General features: G+C 40.4%; 1 protein-coding gene across 1 annotated transcript; it reads left to right on the top strand.

Moving 5' to 3' along the window:
* Nucleotides 1-1,740: 1,740 nt before the first annotated feature.
* slc6a3 (solute carrier family 6 member 3) lies at nt 1,741-18,399 on the top strand. Its single transcript, XM_056379763.1, has 16 exons — nt 1,741-2,073; nt 2,874-3,041; nt 3,442-3,652; nt 4,520-4,651; nt 6,789-7,005; nt 8,461-8,599; nt 9,225-9,359; nt 10,241-10,344; nt 11,133-11,257; nt 12,097-12,209; nt 12,595-12,723; nt 12,885-12,984; nt 14,583-14,683; nt 15,343-15,510; nt 15,676-15,747; nt 15,939-18,399. Exons 2-16 carry the CDS (start codon nt 2,955-2,957, stop codon nt 15,960-15,962), a joined length of 1,857 nt encoding a protein of 618 aa, XP_056235738.1. The 5' UTR covers nt 1,741-2,073; nt 2,874-2,954; the 3' UTR covers nt 15,963-18,399.
* Nucleotides 18,400-19,113: the final 714 nt, after the last annotated feature.

Here is a 19,113-nt window from a genome sequence, read left to right as displayed (position 1 = left end):
GGTTTGACTGATTGGCAGACTTTGTGGTGCAGTATTTTTTGGTTGGGCCCTTGACAGTCCACCACTTTAATCCAGACTGAAGGTTTGTCATTGAACTTTCTTCATGGTGCCCAGAACAGTCCAAGCAGATGTCAGTGTTCCTCTGACTTTTCCTTTCCATGCCATTTTAGACAAACAGTCATGGTTCCCAGACAATGAATCCTACGGACTTTTCCTCCTCAGAATGAATTGTAGTAACTCTGATGGTCCTTGTCAGTTTTCTGTTGTCCAGTTATAACCACAAATACCTAATGACATTCTCATTATCTTCAGCACTAAACACTAACCTGTGCTAATTAGCAAACAATAGCATGCTAACATGCTGTTGAACAACTTTAAACCTGCTAAACAGCATGTTAGCATTGCCGTGTTTGCTAATTAGCACAGGCTGGGAGGGGAAGAGTAAGATAAACAAGAAGATTTTAACACAGCAATTAAAGCAAGTGAAAATGTATTTTCAGTATCTGTAACCAGTGAGGTCAGTACAAAAGATTCTGCCGAATACAAACTTTTTTTTGTCATTTAAACTGAGAGATTTCACTGTTTGTTTTTGAATGTGCTCTTTTCATTGGTTTGAGGTGGATTGGGACAAATCCACACAGTCCTGTTGATTCAGATTTTTACTGCTAGAAAAATTCTAATACCTAAGGTTGTTTCTATATCATGTAAACTATGATTGCTGCTTATTTAGTCATAAATGTTTCATTCATTTCATTGTGAAAAAGTCACAATGTCAAACCAAGTTTTCAGGGGCTTTAAATGACCAGTTTTCCTTTGTTGCCTCTGAAGACATAATCATCACAAACAACAACCAACTTCTTTGATCATTTGTTGAGGAGTTTGCATTAGTTTGCACTGCCAGCTCTAACACAGTTACACATATCAGCTGAGCCACTTCAACATAAAACTAAGAGAATAAATATAAAGAATAAGTATTAAATATTCCCAGGCAAATAAATCAATAGGATAATATTTCTTAAACAAGAGTTAAAGTTTAACATATTTTCACTCTTCAAACCAAAGTCCAGTAAGATATCTTATAATCCATTTTAATTCATCTTTATTCATTTCATTATAAATTAATTAATTAATTTTAAAATTCTAATCCCAAATCCTGATATAAATTATAAAACAGTATTTTATAACTGATCTATAAAGATATGTCTAAAAACAAAGGAAATGATATCTTCCTTTGTTTTCAAACAAGTCTTTATTGATCCTGAGTTATAGAATATAGTTTTGTAATTTAAATCTTTTTTTTAAATTTTAAAAGGATTAGGAAAGAAAAAAGAACAAACACTGTTTATTAAGGAGGTACTAACATGTCAACTAACTTTAAGCCCCTACCACAGCACTTATCTCCTCTTGCCAAGAAAGATCCGTAGCATGCTCACATGTTGTACAGTGTGTCTTTGAATAAAGCATTTGTATCAGGTGGTCAACTGCAGTATTTAACTTGATAATAACTGAAAATGTTTTTTAACATACAGATGTACATTCACACAGAAAGAAAAGTCATCCAGAAAAATAAATCAGGTGAGAAAATGTGCAATGATAGGAGAGAGAGGAGGAGGGACAGAGGGAGGGAGGGTGAGGTGGGAGGGAGGAGAGTGACGGTGATGATGGGGGGGTGGGGGGGTTGTTGTTGATTGTTTCTCATATTTCAAGAGTGGTCCCGCAGACAGATCTCCATACCAGACCACAGGGTACTCCAGGCTCTGTGTGTCTGTCACTGGAGCCAAGGAGGGTGGGAGGGCTTTCCTCAACTCATCACATCATAGATTTACCAGTTCCTCTCGTCTTCTTCTGTCATTATCTTCCATCTCCTGTCTCCTGTGACTCACTGCATTTTTTTCTTTCTGTTTTAAATAACATCTTTGCTTTAATCTGGGTCTGAGTCTTAACTTCTCAAGGACGGTCTGCGTCAATATGGTCAGCATCAGTTTGCAGCGCACTGAAGAACACCAGCACAACCGGAATTAAATCGTCCGAACTGACAACTGGAGGAGCGTTTTCACCTGTCATTTTGCAAAGGTGAGTGTCTCACTTCCGAGTAAATGTTTCTCCTTTTGTTGAATATTTGAAGAATTTGGCTGTAACCTATGGTGTTATTTGATGTCTGATGGTGACAGGAAATTAACAGGATAAATGACTGAATTTGGCAACAAAAAAGAATTGTAACAATTTTGTGGAATAACAGGTTTAAATGATGATGTGAAAATGAAAACTAAAGCACAGAATGTACATTATCTATTGTAGAAATTTAAAATGTGTTTATTGCGACCACTTTCTTATACCAAGGAAATAAACTTGGGCCTCTTACTGATACTTTTTCTAATAAAAATCAGAACTAAATCTGGTGAACAACAGGTTGTGGTTAGACAGGGATTGTAGTCGCTGGGCCAAATCTGTGAGCAAAATGGCGATCAACAAGTGTGAAATGAAATGAGCACGCTGCGATGGCCTTGTAGAGACACTCACCCAACCCCCTCGTGTTACCCTCATCCCAGATCCCATCACTCTCCGTTTTTTTTCTCCTCTTGATCTTTCTGTGTTTCATGTAACAATTCTAATCCTGAAAATCACTTTTAAGTATTTGCCACCAGGCTGCGTAACATATTGAAAATTTCATTGACATTTTTATGAAAAATGCTATAATTTGTTACATTACAGCTTTTTTTTCAGTTTTTATTGGTTATTTTTTGAGCACTGTTATGTTGAGTTACCATTGAGGGTTTTTTTTGTTTTTTTTTAAATATTTGCAGCAATAAATAATTTCCCATAAAAGGAAGGAGAAAGCTCTCCATGTGTTTTCTGTCCCATTCTGCACTCAGGACTCGTCAGCCGCATCTACCTTCCTTCCTCTTCCACAACTTCTCCCAAGCTTTTCGCTGCCGAAGCTTGTGCACCCCTCCATGCTGACAGAGAGAGTCCCTGTCGGCCTGATGTCCTCGGTTGTAGCCCCGCAAAAACCCACCTCCAACGCCATGGGCCCCAAAGAGGTCAGTGCAGATCCGACACATGTAGTGGATTAATGGCATAAATTTAACCTGATAAAGAAAACCTTATTGACTCACTGTTTGGTGCATTTCCATTTGACTTGCTCTGTCTGGCTCAATCTATTCTTTTGGGTGGGAAAAAGCAAAATTTTCTGGAGGGTAAAATGGATTTCTAGATCTGAAGTGTATATACTATACAGATGACATTAGAAAATGCATAAAATGAAGGTGATAGTTACTGTCTGCCATGTGTGGGAAGTGAGAGAATAATAAGACAGTCATTAAATCATACATATATGTATATGTATATACTTGTACATGTAAATGTGGTCGCTCTGCGGGAGTGTACAGAGAGATGATTCTACTTTGCATCTGACTGATTATGAACTTCACGACCCTTCAGGTGGAGCTGATCCTTGTAAAGGAGCAGAACGGGGTCCAGTTCACCTCCACCACCTTAGTGGCTCCAACCCCGACTCAGACCAACCCCAGTGGGGAGGAGGAGAGAGAGACCTGGGGGAAGAAAATTGACTTCCTCCTGTCGGTCATTGGGTTCGCCGTGGACCTCGCCAATGTCTGGAGATTCCCCTACCTCTGCTACAAGAACGGAGGCGGTGAGAGAGATGAAAGGAGGGGAGGGAAGCTGTTTTTTTTTTTTTTGCCCCAGTGTAAAGGGTCCCCCTGTCTGCTGCACTGAGAGAGGTAGAGGATAGATAGAGAAGGGGGTAAGGAAGCAGAGGAAGGAGGTATAGGAAAGAGGGGAGAAGAAGAGGAAATAAATGGAATTAATTTACACATGCATACTAGATCTTTTCACCTGCATACACCATATGCGTATACATATGCACACACACACACACACACACACACACACACACACACACACACACACACACACTCACGCATACAGTATTTTCACAGGTGTGTATGTTTGCATGTGTGTTTCAGCTCCTTGTCTATGCTGGTCGCTGTTTGTGATTTTTTCCAACCCTTTACAGAGATCAAAATAGGGGAAAAACCACCACAGCTGCTCCGAATAGATTAGCTCTAACAATCACTGCCACTAATTATGGCTGTTTAACATAGAGCTCTCATTATGTTTTAAGAGCTGTAAATGATACCGTAGCCGTGGTCGAGGCTGACACCCTGCTCTGGGGACACTGTATGTCCCCAAATCCGACATCCCGTCATATCCATATTTAGAGACAATATTGCTGAGTTTCATTTAGGGCAATTAGCCCAAAATATATTCACATATGGGGCAAGCACAAATTTTTGTGTAGGTTTGAATTATTATGCTGAAAAACTAAATGAAAAATCTGTCTTGAAATAGCATATCAAATAAATTTCCTATCAAATATTGCTTAAGTTTAATTTAGTTAATTAAATAGCTATTAATTAGCTCAATTACATAACCACTATATTAATACAACAGATAATAATAATCAATCTTTTTTGCGAAAACGTGTGTGTGTTTGCAGGTGCTTTCTTGGTGCCATACCTGTTCTTCATGGTGATAGCAGGCATGCCTCTCTTCTACATGGAGCTGGCTCTGGGACAGTATAACAGAGAGGGCGCAGCAGGCGTCTGGAAGATCTGTCCCATATTTAAAGGTAGGAAGTCACTCCACTCACGCATGCACACGTGGAGCACACATTCAAATGCGTTTTGTGTACATCTGTCTGCCCGCCCGCCCGCCTGCCTGCCTGTCTGTCCGATAGCATACCTCCTTCAATATCTACATGTCTCTCCGTCTGCTTGTCTGCCCACATGCCTGCCTGTCCACATGCCAGTCTCTTTTGTCTGCTCATCTCCGCGCTGAGCAGCGACAGGCATTGTTTATCCTCCCCACAGCATCAGGTTCTGTTGGCACTCAGATGGAAAGCAAATGAAAATTGGGCTTTTAGACTCTTGTCCTGATTGTCCAAATCCTTCTGTCAAACAGTGGCGGAGGAGCACCGGGCTGACACTCTCCCTGGGTACTTTTCAACACACCAATAAGCAAAGCGCAGTTTAGGAGAATGCCACCCGAACGTACACTAATGGAGAAACACACATTAAGACCAATCCACATTTCTGAGCAAAGTCGTTGAGTGAAAATATAATGATACACTTCATGTTTTCATATATTTTACTAGATGTGACTTGTGTGTATTGTGTATTCATCCATCTGCCCTTGCAGTGTATACCCTGCTCTTATATTTACAAAGTTATGGTTTCACTTAAATTCATATTTAACACATTTTCTATAAATTCAGAGATGCATCAGAAATACAGCGTCAAATACCAGCAGACCACGTGTTGCTTCACAGTATGAAGCCATAGCACTGTCTTTTGTTGATCAAGTCCTCGCCGGTCTGAAGGTGGCCCGCAGTGTGTGCATGTTGCTCCATGTGTTTCTGTGTGTGTGTGTGTGTGTGTGTGTGTGTGTGTGTGTGTGTGTGTGTGTCTCTCTGAGCGTGAGCCTCCTGTGTGTGTGAACATGTGCCGTCTGTCAGGGACCACACTGAGTACGTTGACGTTCTAATCACACGCTTCACTCTCTCTCTGTCTCCCAGCAGGGGGATAACAGTAATTATTCAAACACACACATACACATGCCCATATTGACAGTAATTATTCTGATCAACAAGCTGGTTTCCTCTCAGGATCAATGCATTTGAAGAAAAGGACTGAATAAGGGGGGGACGGGGCGAGATGGAGAGATAGCATGGCCGCATGTGGCGCTAATAAGAGGCATCGCTCCCTGGACAAATATCACATCCACATTACAAAGGAATCAATAAGGCACAGTTCTGGTCATGCCTCTTAGCAAAGGTTAACAATTAAATTCAGCCTTAGAAGATTGGACATTGTTTCAGGTTTATAGAAAGGGTAGATGTGTTGATAATTAAGGCATGAAGAGGCAATCTTGAGAAGTTGTGCTGCTTTCTGTGAGACCGCAGGCATGTGTCACAGACTACTGTACTCACACTGAGAGAGAGAGATCGTGCTTTCTGTTGTGCAGGGATCTGTCAGGATGTAGTCCCTGCTCAGCAGAGCCATGCCTTAGTCTGGACTGTATGTCGAATATGTTACTTTTTCTACTGATTCTTAATGGTTTTAACACCTAAAAATAACTAAGATTAGCACTACCACTGTCAAGGATTTGGATATAATTTGGTTCACTGTATCCTGTGTGATGTCATATGGGAAAGGGTGGATGCGGTAGGAAAATGGGAAAAGGTGACTTTGTGGTCGCCTTTTGGTTTGGTCCCTCAAGAAAGACGATAAAATGATTTCATGATCATCTATGTTTCACTAAAACAGGGCAGACAATAGTATTTGTCAGTCTTTTGTATTGTGTTGTGTGCGTCATCCTACTAGGACATCTTCAGTGATGGGAGAAGTATTCAGGTCCTTTTCTTAAAAGGACCAAAAATAAAACAATATACAAATAACACCATTATTATAGCTGTTGGAAAAATGTAGTGGAGTAAAACGTACAATATTTCCCTCTGAAATGTAGAAGTATAAAAAAACTGGAAGTACGTAAGAAAAGTACTTAGTCACTTTCCACCGCTGGACAGCTTTACAGTCAAGGAAATCAGCCATGAAAAGCGGTGCTCTGTAATTCAAGGCAGAAGGCACTTATATCTCTCAGGTGCTAATTTGTGCAGTGGGTGCTGTCTGCCACCCCTCCTCCTCACCCTTCCACTCTCTTATCTCTGTCTTTACTTTCGGTATTGATCATTTGTGTTCCCCTCACAGGCGTGGGCTTTACAGTGATCCTCATTTCACTCTACGTTGGTTTCTACTATAACGTCATCATCTCCTGGGCGCTGTTCTACCTCTTCTCCTCATTCACCGGCGAGCTGCCCTGGGTCCACTGCAACAACACCTGGAACAGTCCTAACTGCTCCGACTGGGCTGACAACAGCTCAGTCAGTGACCTTGACAAGGTCACTCCTGCCCAGGAGTACTTTGAGTGAGTTCAATTTCAGAACTTAAATTTTCCATTCACAACCTATTGTTGTTGAGTTCTTTGGAGCTGCATGCAAACATGGAAACTGCAGTTAAATGCAAACATACTTTATTTATTTCTCCAACTACTTAAACCTTCAGAGGAAGTTTGCTGCAATGCAGTAATGCTATGTAATGCTACAGAGTTGACGCACTCAATCTACAGAATAACTGAAGTTCCTGTAAGTACTATCAGCCCTTTGCCTAAATTTAGTATTGTTCAATTATGAATAATTAAACAAATAATAAAATATTCAAAAATTAACATCAGATGCATTTGCCTCAAAATGGATCCAGTGTTTGGCTGCATTTAGCTCTTGCAGCCTCCCTCCCTGTGCAGCTGACCAGGTGTCTCCTTTTCCAACAAGTGAGGGGTTGTTCTGTTGTGACAGTCGAGGCATGTCATCCATGCTAGCTGAAATGGCAGTGTGCTGTTCACACAGAACCACCTGCAGACAATTTGACCACATCAGCTGAGCACTGGCCGATCTTTTTCAGTCTCATCCTCTGAATTTATCTGAATCAAGGCGCCAACAGTGTTCAGTGATTTTATAGGTGTCATATTGGACTTCTTTCGAATGTAATATAAAAGTGCTTTTTCAAATCTGTCTCCTTTTATTGCCATAATGTTTTCCTGTCTTGGCAGGCTGTCATGATCTTTGAGACCTTTTGATTTACTATAACGTAAAATTTTGCAGCATTTGCAACACATGCGCAAACACTTAATGTAGTATCTGCTGCATCTGGCGATATTTCCTGGTTTCTCACGTGTCACTGATGAACACCAGGTACTCAGCTTTCAACAAGGCTAGGCATTGATTGTTCATCCAACATTATGCAGGATCCACATCCAGGTGCATAGCTTAACCGATGCCGTGAATAATAATGTATTTCAGGTAGGCTGCGTAGGCACTGTCATTTGAAGAACCTTGACATATGAATTCTGAAAGCATCTAGAATCCTTTAATTCAGGTTAATCTATAAATGTCTCTTGGTGAGACTCAAAGTGACTTCAGCAGGACTCAGGTCTTAGTTTCTTTCTTCGTCACTATGTCTTCTACCTCTGCCAAGCTTTGCCTTCCGTCTCGTGTGCATCAGTCTTGTTCCTAGAAGATGCCTCCTGCAATCAGAACAGTAGCTGGCGCCTTGGCACTTACCTTACAGCTTCTTAGACATTGGCTGCAATCTTCAGCACAGCCCTACTGAGGGTACTTGTCTCAACAACTGGTATAGTGTTATCATGTAACAGGTTCTTAAGCTAGGTCTTGGTATATGGTACAATGTTTACAATATTCCTGAACTGCTCCGTTTGGTCTTTGACAAATGAGTTTATAATGGGGAGAATATACTAAATACAAGACCTTTAGATATACTGTAAACAGTGGACTCAGGAGATGTCGTTGTTCTTGCCTTTCCTTAGACGAGGGGTGCTCCACATCCAGGACAGTAATGGTATTGATGACCTGGGTCGTCCGCGCTGGCAGTTGACTTCCTGCCTGGCTGTGGTGATTGTTCTGCTCTACTTCAGTCTCTGGAAGGGAGTCAAGACCTCTGGCAAGGTAGGAAATGACATAGTAGCTATGTTTCGTACGTGAGTCATAAGTCACTTTAAGCTATGCTGTTACTTTAAAGGAGCCATTTGTAAGTTCTGCTATTGCTGCATATCCAGCGTTAACATTGACAGCTCTTTACTTACCAGTCTAAAAGAAACGTTGCATGTTCAGCATCAAACTTCATTCCCTTACTCGCCAACAGCTATTTCCAGCGGTGGACAGCAAAGCCAACGTTCACTATCGTCTCTTATCACATCTTTCCTTCTACTGAAGTTAGCACGCTAACCAGCTAGCCCTGGCCCGTCTTGTCACCAATCTGTAATGCTGCTCAGAGGAGGTATTATAACGCAAAGATGGCCAAAGCTCATGTCAAGCGATAATCACCACCACTCGAAATCACACTCGGTGACAGAGAAAACATGCAAATAGACCCTTTAAGGTTATGTGTGATGAGGAAATAATACGTCTTCAAGTCCAGTTTAAAACCACTAAAAAGTTTAAGACCACCGTATATGTATGTACAGCATAAATATGTATTTTCACTCTAACTTGCACGTATTCATGTGTGCGTGGCCTTCTTTCCTCGTGTGCGGCTATCCTCTGTGTGTGTGACGCGTGCGACCCTGATCAGGTTGTGTGGATCACAGCCACCATGCCCTATGTGGTCTTGACTGTGCTGCTGCTCCGCGGAGTCACTCTGCCCGGAGCCATCGATGGCATTAAGGCCTACCTCTCTGTGGACTTCCTGAGACTCTGTGACGCCAAGGTGAGGGGGGGGGGGGGGCACAAGTGAGGTGAGAGTGGTGGGGGTAGCAGGAGAAGAAGTGGAAGCGGCATGGGGGGGAAAACAGTGGCTGAAAGGCACTTTAAAGCAAAGCTTTGACATTTTAACTTTATCACTTTATATGTAAGTGTGTGATGTGCAATAGAAAGTAAGCATAGGGTAACATGATTGCATTTAGAAATTGGTGGCAGTGATAAATCAGTGGCAGAGGGTACATTTTATCCTCATAAACTCTTGACAGTTATTAACCAAAAACACTATCCACTCTCAAATTGAGCCTTTTTTTTATTGTTATCAACAGGGCTGAATGTGAAAAGCCTGAATGGGGTTAATACATAACATCTGAGAAATGTTAACTGTCACTCTCCTTCACTGTATCCTGTAGACCAATATGGAAAAGGAATTAAACACACTGGTTTACAATGAGAAGTTAAAGAGGGATCTCCTAAGGGTGTAAAAAAAAAAAAAAAAAAATGTGAGAAAATTGTTGGTGTAACAGTCTCTAATATTTTCCTTAACTGTGACACCCGCTATCACAGCTTATAACAATATCTTATTTACGTTAATAGCAGGCACCGAGGAGCTCAATAAGTAACCATGCAGGACTAAAGGACTCAGTTATGGAGAAAGCGAGAGAAAGCAAGGAGGAGAGAGATAGAGAGATGCATGGCAGCAATTGGAGAATTAGATTAGATAGATGCATGGAGCAGTAATTTGCAAAATTACCCCCCATATTCACAAGCGTCTTTCATCTACTGCCGTTGAATGAGTTTCCTGCAATTATCCCTAATAATGGCTTTTTTCCTCTCCTGTGCCTTTTGTTTGCCGCTTCACACAAGTGAGCTTGTTCTGTCGCTCCCCAGGTCTGGATTGAGGCAGCGACACAGATCTGTTTCTCGCTGGGAGTGGGGTTTGGTGTGCTAATTGCCTTTTCCAGCTACAACAAATTCAGCAACAACTGTTACAGGTAAACACACACAGGGAGGAGAGGCAGGACAGAGGACAGGGAGTGGCTTCTACAGACACACACACATACACACACATACACACACACACACACACACACACACACACACACACACACACACGTGCAACATAAGCAGGTGAATTACAATAACCTTTGAAGCTCCTTGAAACCCGCTATGTCTTTGACACCATGCTGTGCGACAGACAGCAGTAACACCAATCAAAACTGTCGCACTCTTTGAAAATCATCAGCATCCCACGGGAGGCTTTTATCTCCTTTTTTTTGCCTTATTTAATGTTTCTGATAACTGACACATGACACCGTCCACCTTGAGGATTCCTCCTTTTTGTTTTCGGACATTGACAAAAGCGTAGATTTCGCCAGCTCTCCTCTTTCTGACATACTTTGAGAAAAGCTCTGTCCTTATTTAACACCCGCCAACTTATTTATTTGTTAACTTCCTGTATTTACCGAACCATTTTTACAGTTGCGGGACGCTAGACCCCATATCCCAAAAGAAATCGGGACGACAGGTTGCTGCTGGTCTGTTACATAACAGATAAGACATTGACCAACTGACTGACATAATCATCCATAAACTCTATCCAGTCACTCTAAACTACGTCGCCACCCAGATTCATTGCAGCAGGCCAGCATTATTATGTAGTCGCTGGCTAGTCAATAATGCAGATATTGACTGTGTGATGGCAGATGACTGGCTAATGAACTGTTGCATTTTTGGACTGTTCTCTTATTTTTCTCCATCGTATCTGATTTTATGAATCCAGAGACGCCATCATCACCAGCTCCATCAACTCTTTAACCAGCTTCTTCTCCGGCTTCGTGGTCTTCTCCTTCCTTGGTTACATGTCCCATAAACACAACGTGGCCCTGGACAAAGTTGCCAGAGATGGTATGATGTTATTTGTCTGTGTTTGTAATGTGGTTTTTGTATCATCATCAATTCATTATATCATCAAGTTAAGGCTTTCCATTCAGCTTTCGGAAATTAATGATGAGATACAATGTATTAAAAATGGAGCTCAATCAATTGGTTAAACAGAACAGTGTTTGTTGCTGGAAAATTTCCCCTGAGCTCATTTAAGCCGTATCTCGTCGCTCTTTGTATTTTTGACTACGAGCCTAACCTACTTTTGTAGCTTCTCTGCACGTGTCAGTCATGTGCTATGGGAAACAGGAGAGTGGAAGGTATATTGTGATAGGTTGTTGATTTTGGGTTACCTACATCAGCCTACCTTTAGCATTAGTCCATGACTGTGGTTATTAAGTGACCCTGCAAACAGCTGACGGTGGAATTGTCAATGCCAGAAGAGTAGAAGCAGTATCATGTGCATCATTCTTTAATTACTCTAAGAGTCAGCAATATTTAAGATGGGCTACTTTCAGTTGCCAGCACTGAAATCAATGGAGAAAACCCAGTGTGAATTCAGTAACTGGGTGTAAATTCCACCATTCCTGTTGGTGGTACTGGGTTGCTGTGTTGCTTATACATCAATTAAAACTAATCATGGTTTCCAACATTTCTTCATTCTTCATTCATTTTTTTGTTTTTTTTTGTTTTGTTTTTTTACAACATTTATCTTATATCTAATCTTAAACTATACTTTTCACTTTTTATTGATCTATTTTGGAGGTGACTTTTAGGGCTGCTTTCATCTTAAATGCTCCAAATGCTACTGCGTTTTTTTTCTTCTGTTTTTCTACTTTAATAGTGATTTTCTTGTATCGTAGGTGCTGGGTTGGTGTTTGTCATTTACCCAGAAGCCATTGCAACATTACCTGGGTCATCAGTGTGGGCAGTTATCTTCTTCATCATGTTGTTGACACTGGGCATTGACAGTGCTGTGAGTATGTGCCCACCCACACACACACACACACACACACACACACACACACACACACACACACACACACACACACACACACACACACACACATAGACTCACTTATACACCAGTTTTTTTTTTCTATCAGATAACACGTGACTATGCCAAGGCAGATTGATGATGATGATAATGATGATGTCATATCTTTGTTATGTTATACCTCAGGTGTTTGTGGGTATTCATAATCATTTATTAATTATACATTTAAATTACATTTACTTTGCTGTTGTTGTGTCTTGGAGCTGCAGTCGAGCTATTACACAGCACACAAATCCAGTGACTCAGCAGCTCAGCTCTCACTGACTTTGAGTTTTTCTTTTAACTCTTGTGTCTTGTCTTGTAGATGGGCGGGATGGAGTCGGTGATCACAGGGCTGATCGATGAATTCAAATTCCTCCACAAGCACAGGGAGCTGTTCACCCTCTTCATTGTTGTTGCCACTTTTCTCATCTCCCTCTTCTGTGTGACAAATGTAAGCATCATCCTGGTCGCGCTAATCAAAGGTGGACAAATGTAAATGCAATGAACTGTATAATCAGAGTTAATTCTGTCTGTTCTTACTGTAACTTGTATGATAAAATTATTATATATAATAGAAAATCTTATCTTATACTCATCCCTCTGTCTTTCCAGGGTGGGATGTATGTGTTCACTCTGCTGGACCACTTTGCAGCAGGAACATCGATTCTCTTTGGAGTGCTCATTGAAGCCATCGGCATCGCGTGGTTCTATGGTGAGAAAGATGGACGGGAGAGAAGAGGAAGGAAAAAACAGATGATTCATGTTTTCATGGCCCACAAAGCTGATGTTTTATTAGGGCTTTTGATGAGAAATCTGTTGGTGTAGGTGTTCTGTGCCTCCATACAACATATTGCTATTAGACAAAAGGATACTGCAGCTAGAAGGTCTATTCCCGCTAATGGTTTTGACCTCTTCAGTCTCTGGCCAGGTCTTTGTGCATGTATTGTTAAGGTACAATGATATACTGTAGCTATGGTGCTTGTGAGAGCTCAGTGAGGTTTGACTGCTGCCAGTGTTAGTTATCCATGTGTTCATTCAGCAGTGGTGAGGCACCACATAAAGAAAAGTGCAGCTGGGGAACAGACGCTTCCCATTTATCATGGGCAGGAGTCAGCTATCTATTAGCTAGATTGTAGATAGTTGTGGGTGGCAAGTTTCTAGCCTGATTCTTCTGACACTGTATTTGACATCCGTTTACCATCATCTCCACAGTGCTGTGTATGTTTTTAGGTTACATTCCTCTAACTCACTGTGTCTCTGTAAATCAGTGTTTATTTCTGCATGAGATAAGATCATTTTCTTTGGAGTGATGATTTTTTCTGCATCATACCTGAAATCTTTCAGCACAACATGGACGAAATCCTCTAGTTGTGTAGTAGTTATAGTAACCCCTGTCTGTACTGCACAGCCTGGTGACCTCTTATGGTCACTAAGACAACTAACACGTTACTATAGTATTATCTGTTTGGATTCTCCTCAGGGGCTGTAGAGTCTGTGTGTTTTTGTAAATTAATGGCTGAAGACCAATGGCGTTACTGACAGATGTTTATTTTTGCATATATTCTCACCCTCTGCACCACTAGCAGAAAAAAAAAATTCATTGCGTGTGAAAACCTGACCCCCATTCTGAAACATCAGCCGGCACAAACTATTATAAAGGCAATCTAAAAGGTCAGGGAAAACAGTTGACCTGAACTTCTGTATTGAGTTTCTTGTCTCATGTCTCCTGAACCTGACTGTAGAGAGATCCATAAAGGGCTAAATACTAACCAGGCCGCAGGCAGTAGGGGGTCAGCATATTGCCCCACTTTGGTGGGTCCCGACCTTGGCAAGGCAGATAAATCAAGCCTAAGGCTTCACTGGGCCTTTTTCCCCTTCCTCTTAACTGTGACAGGAACCCTTGACCCCTGGCCACTGTGGTCTTTCGTTCTGCTGTCCACTACAGAAGTACATTTAGCTGTGCTGAATACCTGCTCGTCAGTCTGGATATTTTCCTCTGCAGTGAGATATGCCCTCTAGGCAGGAGGGTACAAGAGAAAATGTAGAGCCAGTTTTAAGAGAGAAAGGAAAATGGTGATATGGTGCAAATGCTGCAGAAGCTTTTTACAATTGGCTCCGCAGAGTGACTTAAGTTTCTGCAAATGTTAAATTGTTGATTGCATTATAATCATCTATTGGTTTCTGTATGGGGAACTTTTTTAAACCTATGAATAGGGGCCACATTCAAAATGTGTATATATTTAAGTACTTGATATCCTCTGCTGGAAACATACCAAGCAGAAGAGATGTGAATATTTCCATGTGTTTCAGGAGTGGATCGTTTCAGTGATGACATTGAGGAGATGATTGGCCAGCGACCAGGCAGGTACTGGAGGCTGTGCTGGAAGTTTGTCAGCCCCTGCTTCCTCCTGGTGAGTCCTACCTTTTGAACCCTAACAAGAGAGAGATAAGATAAGATATGATAAGATAATATGCAGTGTTACAGCAGCAAATTGGACAGTACAAAAGAAATGCAAACTGAAAATATCATATACTGAAAAATAACAAAAGATAAATAATGTAGTATAGCAGGATAAATGAGATTGAATCGAGACTGTGATTTTAAACCAAAAAAAAATCACCAATTATCTCACGTTGACCCCAAACCATCTTTCTACCGACGGCCCTGGCTACTTAGTCAGGTCAAGTTCATAGAGAACGCGAGTTAAGTAAACCACACCTCCTGCTCCTCAATTGCTCCCAGGGCACCTGAGGTATATAACCCCTATATAACACAGCTATAACTCTGGTGCAAAAGGAGACACATCATAGAGGGCATTCTTACCTAATGCCTGAACTACACTCTCAAGATAAGTAAAGGAGAACACTCAAGAAAATTCTCTTGAACCTCTGATTTGAGGGAGGAAGCTTCTCCACTGTTCCACAACCACAGAATGAATGAACACGTGGCATGGCGTCCATCATGCACTCATCCCATGCCGCGCTATGCAGATCATATGACTTCATTTGCTTTCCCCTTTGAACAGATGGCTTTTCGAGTGCTTTGTATTCATAACATTTCCTCCCATAGTTTATGGTGGTGGTGAGTTTTGCCACGTTCAACCCTCCGAACTACGGCTCCTACATGTTTCCTCCGTGGGCCAACATGGTGGGGTGGTGTCTGGCTATCTCCTCAATGTCCATGGTGCCTCTCTATGCCATCTACAAACTCTGCACTCTGCCTGGAAAGTTTTGCGATGTAAGTCTGAGCTACCTCTTCTTGGCAGCCAAAATTAGGTGAAATGATTCACATAAAAGTTCATCTTTGTTTGTGCTCATGTTTGGTTCCCTATGTCATAATGGAGCCCTCTCATTTAAGATCAAGTACAGTGTTCTGTTCTCTTCTTTCTCTCTGCTGTAACAGAGGCTGGCTTATGCCATCACCCCAGAGACAGAGCATCATTTGGTCGACAACGGGGAGGTTCGGCAGTTCACTGTAAGCGTTGACTCAAACATGATTTATTATAATCTCAAACATCACATCTCTGCTGGTTTTACACAAATATGCATATTTAATATTCCTCTGACTACTATCCCATTGAAATCAAATTTAACCTTTATGACTGTGCCGTAGAATAGTACTTGTTTTATTTCATGGGCATATTTTTTTTTTTTTTTTCCCCACAGCTGCATCACTGGTTGGTGGTCTGAGACCTACAGAGAGAGAGAGAGAGAGAGAGAGAGAAAGAGAGTGATAGAGAGAGAAAGAGTGAGAGAGAGAAAATGAGAGTATGGACATTGGGTGGATGAATGCATGCACAGCAAAGGCCTGAAGAGCTAAGAGGAAGAGAGAAACAGCCATTTAAATTGATCAGTGTTGGTGGCGGTGGTGGTTGTGGGAGCTGTTTAAAAGTGCCGAAGGAAAAAAAAAAAAAAAAAAACCCATAGAAAATGTAGTGTTCTTTAATTTCAACAGTGGATGTGTGAAGCTGTGCATTGACCCTCTCCACCATTGTGTCGACACTGGTGAATGGGATTCAGTCAAACAGGTCATGTGGTGTTTCAGCCTGCTACTTCCATAAATAGGAAATAAAAAAAAAAATGTCACCTTGAAGGCATGCCGTGTAACTTCTAGCCTGTTGGTTAGCTTCACTTTGCTCTTGTAACAGTGTGAAACCCATTCTTAGATTTTCTTGTATTACCCATTCATAACAAGGAGCAGTGAAAGCCACAGGTGTGGAAGGATACAGACTGGTTCACCATGGCATTTCTTGGGGGTGAGAACTTAGACTACAATTTTGTTAATGTACATGAGGCGTAGACGTTGAGGTGCTACACATAACAATAGGAAGTTTTGTTTTATTTTATTTTTGATTATGTTTGATTAGTTAATGACATTAGCAGTAGACAGCTTTTTATTTATTTTTTTAAATTATTTTCATATAGTTATTCTGGATTAAGACTGAGCAGACATCTACTGAATGCCATACGTGTTACTGAATCCCAGTCCATTTTTCATTTGTGTAATTATTTATTCACTTGCTCTTCTTAAAGACTGTTATGATTTTATGTCACAGACTTCTGTAAGCTTTGAAAAAAAAAGACACTTACTTTTGTTTACATCAAAATAATTTAAAGGAAAGAACGGCTGCTACATCAGTAGACCAAAATGACATCATTTGAATAAATTAAAACCATGTCTGGCTCCATTTTTTGTTTTCATAAACACAAAGGACTCATCAGTTACAAATCAATAGAATTGATTGTCTGAAAATAAAAGTCACTTCCTCTTGCTGTGTCCCTGCATTTAGTTACATTGGATGGACAAACAGAAACACAATCCTTTTAAAAAATAATAACGTGGGTCCTAAAATTAAAAAAAAAAACATACTTGAACTGAACTGTCACTGCTACAGTTTAAAATTTCTGAGGTGCACATAATCAGACTGAAATAGTTTGAAACAGCTGGAGCCCTTTCAACCTAATAAGTGAACAAAAACTCCACTCAGCTTCTACACTGAAAACACAGCATCATCAGCCAGGCCGCTGATTTAATCAACCAAAGACGAAAATGAACTCAGAAATTCAGATATCACGTCCTCATATGAGAATATTTTATTTACTTTATTTAATCAGTAGACCACTTGATTGTTAACTTTATCATACCAGGTTTATCTTTCTCCCCCATTATAACAAAATAGTGCCAATGCAAATTTTCCTTTTATTTTTATATAATTGGAGATTTGTTGCCTGTTTTTTTTTCCCCCTCCCCCTCAGAGTTTCAGGTTGTGATTAGGAAGCTATGACTGTCACATTTCCTCCAGAAAGCATAAAGCTTTAATTTTACCGTTTACAGACTCTTATTCAGTATTTCAAGACTGTTTAAAACGCTGCTTTTTATTGAACTGCAAATGAATAGTGTGTAATGTAATATATGAAGTAATTAAAGTTATATATCTGTGTAAGTAAATGTAATGTAGAGGGGCTTGTATTGTATTGTATTGTATGATATTTAATAACAAGACCAACAAGATAATACAGTATATGGAGATTATTGCTTTGTTACTGTGAAGTTGATACATATTAGCCTTAATGATCTTGATGAGAATTACATGGAAAATCCATATAAACTCTTTCTGTTTGATCAGAAACTATAAAACCCTTCTCACCTTGTGGTACATGTAACAAACTGAAGGGTTAATTATGTCCCAAATTGTATGCCTGTGCTGCTGTACTGTGCCTTGTGGTGTATGACATTGTTTTGTACTGTCAAATAAAGTACGATGAATTCAATTATTACATTTAAAATGCACAATCCGCCAACCCCCTTTCTTGCTCTGTTTTATATTATAATTAAATTAATATTCTCTGTGCCACTTTCAAGCCCTTTCTCTTTAGCACTCCACTAGTTTTTATGGAAGGTCAAAACTGCCTCCTTGCACTTTTGGCATCAAGTCATTTAGCCAAAAAGATTAAAAATTAAAATACCAGTTGTTGTTCCTGGGGATATTTCATCACTGTGCTTACATTTTGGCAGTTGCATGAAGTTTTAACATTTTCTATGATCACATGATTCATGTTGCTGAGTCACTGTACACTACTCCTCACTGTTTAATTAGATACTAATAAACAAAGCTATTATTGTGAAATTAAATGACATATCACTTACATTCAATCACATTCTACCATTGCCCTTACACCATTAAAAAAAATGGTGTACTTTCCCAGTGGCTGTATTTTCACAGTTTTCTCTAGCAGCTGTAGAAACATATTAGTCTGTTAATCATAAGCAGCAGAAATGTCAGGGTTCCTCTTTAACGCTTGCAGTGACAAAATGAATAAAGTCAATAATAAATAATGATCCCTCATAATGTTTGCTTCAATATTCCAAAATGAGACATTGGTCGTCGAGCCTCCAAACAGATCAATGTGCACATCCACTACCTAAATACATAGAGCACAGATAAGGAAACATCAGCACAGCCCTAACAAGATCAGGAGTTTCCTATAATTGTTGTGAGATTCTTCAAGAATGGTCAGCATGACCCTGAATCAACAGTGTTCATTACAGAAACCAGAGAGTCAAAACAAACTGTCTCAGGGACAGTCCACACACACACACACACACACACACACACACATAAGAGCCAATATCCTCAGCAGACAACATCTGAAGATGATTGCTGTCTAAAAAGCTTTGGGGTATATTGACATTTGTTCTCAACGGTAGCTGCTCTGACCACCACACTTGAGTTAAATTTTTTCTTTTTTTTTTTTTTTTACAAGGTTTATTCACTATTGACCTGTTGCAAAAAGCAATCAGTCATATTTACTGAGGACAGGGCAGTCTAACCTCCCGTTG

The sequence above is a fragment of the Seriola aureovittata genome, chromosome 7 (assembly GCF_021018895.1).
Source record: "Seriola aureovittata isolate HTS-2021-v1 ecotype China chromosome 7, ASM2101889v1, whole genome shotgun sequence".
Lineage (NCBI taxonomy): Eukaryota > Metazoa > Chordata > Actinopteri > Carangiformes > Carangidae > Seriola > Seriola aureovittata.
The sequence above is the reverse complement of the archived record's forward strand: the minus strand, read 5'-3'. Positions and strand labels throughout refer to the sequence as shown.

Bases quoted from the DNA above. Each gene is read 5' to 3' on its own strand.
- slc6a3 (XM_056379763.1), top strand. From the start codon at position 2,955: ATGCTGACAGAGAGAGTCCCTGTCGGCCTGATGTCCTCGGTTGTAGCC. The intron at 3,042-3,441 runs GTCAGTGCAGAT...ACGACCCTTCAG, and splicing joins ACGCCATGGGCCCCAAAGAG to GTGGAGCTGATCCTTGTAAA. The intron at 4,652-6,788 runs GTAGGAAGTCAC...TTCCCCTCACAG, and splicing joins GATCTGTCCCATATTTAAAG to GCGTGGGCTTTACAGTGATC.